The sequence below is a fragment of the Plutella xylostella genome, chromosome 4 (genome assembly GCF_932276165.1).
Source record: "Plutella xylostella chromosome 4, ilPluXylo3.1, whole genome shotgun sequence".
In the NCBI taxonomy this organism is placed as follows: domain Eukaryota; kingdom Metazoa; phylum Arthropoda; class Insecta; order Lepidoptera; family Plutellidae; genus Plutella; species Plutella xylostella.
This window is the reverse complement of record NC_063984.1, coordinates 2040991-2047920: the sequence shown is the minus strand read 5'-3', so window position 1 is coordinate 2047920 and position 6930 is coordinate 2040991. Positions and strand designations below refer to the sequence as shown.

The 6930-nt window shown below is 41.3% G+C and overlaps 1 protein-coding gene across 1 annotated transcript; it reads left to right on the top strand.

The window, feature by feature from the left end:
- The first annotated feature begins 537 nt into the window (after positions 1–537).
- LOC119692124 lies at positions 538–6205 on the top strand. The gene is made up of 4 exons (XM_048627674.1): positions 538–4612; positions 4957–5441; positions 5506–5689; positions 6192–6205. Exons 1-4 carry the CDS (start codon positions 538–540, stop codon positions 6203–6205), a joined length of 4758 nt encoding a protein of 1585 aa, XP_048483631.1.
- The last annotated feature ends 725 nt before the right edge of the window (positions 6206–6930 follow it).

Here is a 6930-nt window from a genome sequence, read left to right as displayed (position 1 = left end):
GTAGAAACTTCTAGTTCCGTGCTGCCATCTGTTGTTGAATAGATGAACTACATAGTTAGGCTACTGTTGAGTTCATTTTCTAGTAGCAAATAAACCATCAGTAAGAACGCACGCTGCTCATCATTTCTCCACCTTTAAAATACAGTGACATAGTAAAATCAACCTAATTAACACCCACATAATGGTCGTTATCGAGCCGAATCAAAGTTGTTTACTACAAATTCGCCGGTAACCAGCCCGGCTGAGAACAAAAGAATTCTTATCTATCGTCGAGTGAAGTCGAGAAAACAAGTGTTAAAATTCAAATAAAATTAAGTAATGCAAGTGTGGACATTAATTTAAACAGTGTTAACTTATGGACTAACCAGTGCTTAAAAACGAAACCTAAAGAACTAAATACCTAATCAAAGTGTGTATGAACGCTAAGTGAATAACTATTATAAGAATTGACTTTGTGAACGTGTTGAACATTAAAATAGTGCGATATACTTACCTAACACTTTGGACTATCAAACGTAAATATAGTGTTTATTCAAAATGGAAGCGGAAAAGGAACTATTGCAAATTTTAGAAGATAAAATATCAATGTTTCAAAAAGTGTTAGTTAATTTCAAGAAATGTCCTAAGGCTAGGCTTACGAAAGGTTACATTACCGTGAGACTACAAACTATTCAAGAATATTGGCGAGACTTTACGAATGCACATTTGGCCCTAACTAGAAAAGTACCTAAACAAAATAGACAGAATTACCCGTACTTTGCAAACGACGAGTACTACGAAGTTGAAGAATTATACTTGGGTTTACAAGCGGATTTGACTGACTTATTATCCGAGTGCTCGCCGTCAGCCACCAGCCGGCAGTCAGCAGGCGCAGCCAGCACCAACATGGAGGCCGCTGACGCGTCGCAGGTCAAGCTACCAAGGATACAGCTGCCTACATTCTCAGGGTCTTACGAAGAGTTCCCGGCCTTCAAGGATTTGTTTACATCATTGGTAGACAACAATGTTACACTTAGCAATGTCCAAAAGTTACACTACTTGAAGAGTAGCATCAAAGGAGAACCAGAGTCGTTACTGAAGCACATGCAAGTTGTAGAATGCAATTACGAACCAGCGTGGAAACTGTTACAAGAACGATACAACAATATGAGACTTATTACCAACTCTGTGTTGAAGCGATTATTTAACCAAAGGAAGATCTCTGCACCTACAGCTGACAACATTCGTTCACTCTTAGACACAACTAATGATTGTCTAAACAGCCTGAGAAACCTAAGCATATCAACTGATTCTTGGGATCCAGTCATCATATTTCTGGTCATTCAGAAGTTGGACCCAGAGTCACATCAAGAATGGGAACAATCAGCATTCAATGGTAACAGCGCAGAACTACCTAAGTGGACGGAGTTATCAAGATTCTTAGAAACTAAATATCGAACACTGGAGCTAGTTAACCCACCACAGAGACAGAAGATAATACAGAGCCAAAACAGAGAAAGAGAATACAAAGTTCATGTTTCTACGGATACCAACAGTAACAATAACTATAACAACAAGGAGAAATGCTGCTCAATGTGCAAAGAAAACCACACCTTATGTCATTGTACAGAGTTCATATCAAAGGTACCAAGAGAGAGATGCGAGTTCGTGAAAAACAATCAACTATGTTTCAATTGTTTGGCCCCAGGACATTCAGCTTTTAGATGTCGACTCAGAATGTTCTGCCGAGTATGTAAGAAGCGTCATCACACGCTACTGCATGAGACCTATCAACCAAACAATGTGGAATGTCACCATGATACAGCTACCAACGAGAACAACAACAACAATGAACCAGTCTCAGAGTTATCAACCAACATAGCAACCAACACGTCTACTGCGCTCCTGGCTACAGCCCTAGTACCAGTGAGAGATGAATCATCAGGACGTGTCACCATGTTAAGAGCACTAATCGACAATGGATCACAAGCAAGTTTTATTAGTGAGAGAGCCGCCCAGTTACTTAAGCTGAAGAGGATACCCTGCAATGGTACAATCACTGGCGTCGGCACAACAAAGACAACAGTCAAACACGTAGCACAAATTGAGGTTCTTTCAAGCCAAGATAACAAATTCAGCCTCAAATTGAAAGTTTATGTAATGCCTACGCGTTTAACATCACAATTACCAACGAGAGTTATCTCTGAACGCACCTGGTCACACATTCATGGTATAGCTTTAGCTGACCCCGGCTTCAACCAACCTGGACCTGTAGACATGCTGCTGGGTGTAGAAGTGTGTGCCGCAATTATGAAAGGCGAGATTATCAAGGGTCCCCCAGGCACCCCTAGTGCTCAAAATACCAGCCTTGGGTGGATTCTCTTCGGGCACATCACTACAAAAGAACACAGAGATGAATATACAGTATCCCTAACAATAATGCACCATCAGATTGATCTGGAAATAAACAGTATGCTAAAACAAATGTGGGAATTGAATGATCATGAGCAAAAGATCCTAACCGCAGAAGAGAGAAGATGTGAAGAAATATATGAATCAAATCATTCCAGAACAGAAGATGGCAGGTACATTGTGAAGTTGCCTTTTAAAACAGAGAATAGATTATCAATACATAATGGATCGAGAGACATAGCTCTGAGAAGTCTAAAGCAACTAGAAAGACGCTTCGAAAAGAATCAAAAGCTAAAGGAAGAATACACAAAAGTGATAGAAGAATATCTTGAGATGGAGCATATGGAAGAAGTACCTATAGAAGAAATCAACAAGCCAGCTGTATACTTACCTCATCATGCAGTTATGAAGGAAGAGAAAGAAACATCAAAATGTAGAGTGGTATTCAACGCCTCATGCAAGGGAACCAACAATACTTCCCTGAATGATGAACTGCTAGTTGGTCCACAACTACAAGAAGACATGCGAAGCATTATAATGAGATGGCGCATGCACAAAGTTTGCTTCGCTGCTGACGCAGTTAAAATGTACCGAATGATATTAATAACAGAGGAGGACAAAGATAATCAAAGAATCCTATGGCGTAAAAGTAGAGCAGAACCTGTAAAAGATTATCGATTAAACAGAGTAACATTCGGAACGGCTTCAGCCCCTTACTTAGCCGTTAAAACTCTGCTTCAGCTAGCTAAAGATGAAGGCCACATTAACGAAGAAGCAGCTAAAATAATCAAAGAAGATTGTTTCATGGATGATATAGTATCAGGAAAGGAAACACTAGAAGACGCAATCAAAACAGCTAAAGATATAGAGAAGATATTACAGAAAGGAGGTTTCATATTACAGAAGTGGTGCTCAAATGACGTAGATTTCCTGAAACAATTCGAACCATCAAAGATTAGCACTCATGTCAACATTAAATTTGGCATAGATGGTATCATAAAGACACTAGGCCTCATCTGGAACATGGGAGAAGATGTATTTCAATATCAAAACAACTTACCTGCTACAGCTGAATCATACACGAAGAGAAGTATCCTGGCAGAAATACAGAAGTTGTTCGATCCTCTCGGATGGATTGCCCCGGCGATTATCCCTGCAAAGATACTCATGCAAAGATTATGGTTACAAAAAACTGGATGGGATGAAGACGTAGACGAAGAAGCAAGAGAAGAGTGGATAGAACTTAGAGAGAAATTTCAAGAGCTGGACCAAGTACAAGTAAAGAGATGGCACGAAACGACTGAAAGCAACAGAGATCATACATCTATACATGGTTTCTGTGATGCTTCCACCAAAGCCTATGCAGCAGTAGCATATCTCAGAGTAGAAGACAAAGAAGGAAATGTAACAACCAACATAATAGCCGCTAAAACTCGAGTAGCACCACTTAAACCAGTAACACTCCCTCGTCTGGAACTATGCGGTGCAGTACTGCTTGCAAAGATGCTGAAACAAATAAGAGAAGCCATGAGGATTTCTGAAAGTAAAGTTCATGCTTGGACAGACTCCACAATCGTACTGTCCTGGTTGTCTGGAGATCCAGCAAGATGGAACACCTTCGTACGTAATCGAGTTGTTACTATCTTAGACGATGTTAATAACAATTGGCATCATGTCCAGACTCACGAGAATCCAGCAGATGTAGCTACGAGAGGCATTGAAATAGGAGATTTAAAGGAACACAAACTATGGTGGAAGGGCCCACAGTGGCTAAGAGAGAAAGAAGTCATCTACAGCAAACCGGCATACCTGGAAACAAACCTGGAAAAAAGAGAAAAGATAAAGATTAATACAACAATAGTAAATGATGATGAAAACATAGAGAAACAATTTGAAAACATGGAAGATTTAACACAACTCCTCATAGTCATCACACACTGCAGAAGATTCATGCGATACAAGAAAGATAACCTGAAAGAAAGACCTATAACTACAAAGGAACTGAATGAATCACTAAACGCATGCATAAAAATAGTTCAAAGAAATAATTTCGAAGAAGAAATAAACAGATTAAAAGAAAACCTTGAAGTCAAAAGGGAAAGCAAGTTAAGTTTACTAAAACCATATATGGATAATGAAGGAATAGTCAGAGTGGGTGGAAGACTGAGACACGCAAACATAGAAGAAGACAGAAAGCACCACATCATTATACCAAGTGAAGGTTACCTTACCACATTAATAATCGCTGATGCACATGCAAAAACGTTACATGGAGGAATCCAACTTATGCTTGAGTACCTGAGATCAAAATATTGGATTCTGAAAGTAAAGAATTTAGTAAAAACGAAGATACGTAATTGCTTGATATGCGCCAAACAGAGAGCATTAGTAAGAAACCAGCTGATGGGAGACCTACCGACAGCCCGAGTCAACCCAGCCAGACCGTTCTATAATAGTGGAGTTGATTTCGCGGATCCTTATCAAGTTCTAATGTCAAGAAGCAGAGGGGCGAAAACATGCAAGGCATATGTGATGTGGCACTGTTTATCTGTATGGCCACGAAAGCAATACACTTAGAACTTGTCGAAGATCTGACATCAGAGGCATACATAGGTGCATACAGGAGATTCATCTCAAGACGAGGCCGCTGCTCGCACCTATGGAGTGACCAGGGAAGAAACTTTATCGGAGCCGACAAGGAGTTAAAAACAGCATTGAAAGAGGCTAAACTCGATTTTGAAGGAGACATAGTAGAGACACTTGCCAAAGATGTAACTCAATGGCATTTCATTCCTGGATATAGCCCTCATATGGGAGGCTTATGGGAGGCGGGCGTCAAGTCCATGAAGTACCACATGAAAAGAATCCTGACCTCTCACCTCACGTTCGAAGAGATGTCTACACTCCTGTGTCAGATAGAAGCCTGTCTTAACTCCCGGCCTATATCTACAATTGAATCGGAATCTGAAACAATGACACTAACACCAGGCCATTTCCTGATCCGCGAAGCGCCTGTGACTGTTCCAAACCCAGACCTGAAGTCAGTGAAGGTTAGTCGACTGACACGTTGGCAACATCTACAGAAACTCCTATCAGACTTGGCAAATATGGCAGAGTGAATACCTCGCAAGATTACAACAAAGACCAAAATGGCTAAAGAAAGTACAGGAATTTGAAAAAAGACAAATTGTACTTATAAAAACAGAAAACCTGCCACCCGGCAAATGGAGTCTCGGCCGCATCGTGGACAAGCACCCGGGCGCTGACGGAGTCACCAGAGTGTACAGTGTGAAGAGTGGTAACAGTGTAGTGCAAAGACCTATGAATAAATTGTGTTACTTACCTATAGACACTGCCACTTAAAACGTAATTATTTAATATTTTCTGTAGCTTTGTTTACCTAACTAATTCTAAATGAAATAAGTTGCATGATCAAATACATAAGTTAAAATGTTCTTATTACCTAACGTTACTTATTGAAAAATTTAGTATTTACTTAATCAGCCTTTAAGATACAGTCCACAGAGTTAAAATTCAGTTTAAATAAAAATGCATTGTAGTAAATAACTATGTATTCAGTCAAGTAAAGAATCTATCATATCAATTCTATCTATTTAAGGCCTTTAGCATTGTATAATCACTTTTTTAAAAGGGCCTTTAATAAATGCCCTTTGGGGGGCGGTATGTTGAGTTCATTTTCTAGTAGCAAATAAACCATCAGTAAGAACGCACGCTGCTCATCATTTCTCCACCTTTAAAATACAGTGACATAGTAAAATCAACCTAATTAACACCCACAGCTACTTTCTACTAGATGGCGCTAGTTTCCTCACTTCCCGAGAATGTTTTATTTATTAATTAACTGTGGTAGAATACATAAGTATTCCCTAACTATTTCTTGTCCCGAACATTACTCCCGCCGTGCATTGACGCCGTGGTCGTCATTGCAGATCTCGGTGAGGGACGTCTGGCTCCGCAGGCTCGGGGGGCAGAATGTCCAGCTCGCTCGTCGCTCCTTGTAGGCTCTATCATCAGTTGTTCTCGGCGGCGGCGGCGGCGCCTGCGGTGGCGCGGCGGTTCTCTTCGTCTGTGGCATTGATCTGTGGCTGTAGTCTGGACCACACTGTGGGGGCGCCCTTTCAGTCTGTGTACATCTCGCGTAGCTTTGCTGCTCACGTTCATCTTCGATGCCCATCGCCTGTCGTGGACTGTACTATGATCTTCGATTGAGGCGTCGCTACGGGCGGCGTAACGGTGACATGAACGTGACGCTTCTGTCTGTTTTGTACGCTTGGCGAGAGTACTGGTGGCGCGTCCTTCTAAGTTGATGTGGTGGCGTGTGGGCGCAATGAGGGGTTCACGCGTAGTCAGATTGTTAACTCTATGGTGGCTCTTGTCCACAGTTATCTTGTGCGCTCCGTGCAGAACCCAGCCTAGAGGCGTGTGTGAGGCAATGGGTTCATCGTGCTGTCCTTGTCGCACCTCGCTCGCGATGAGAAGATGACAATTGTCTTGACCGATGAGGATCTTTGGTCTTGC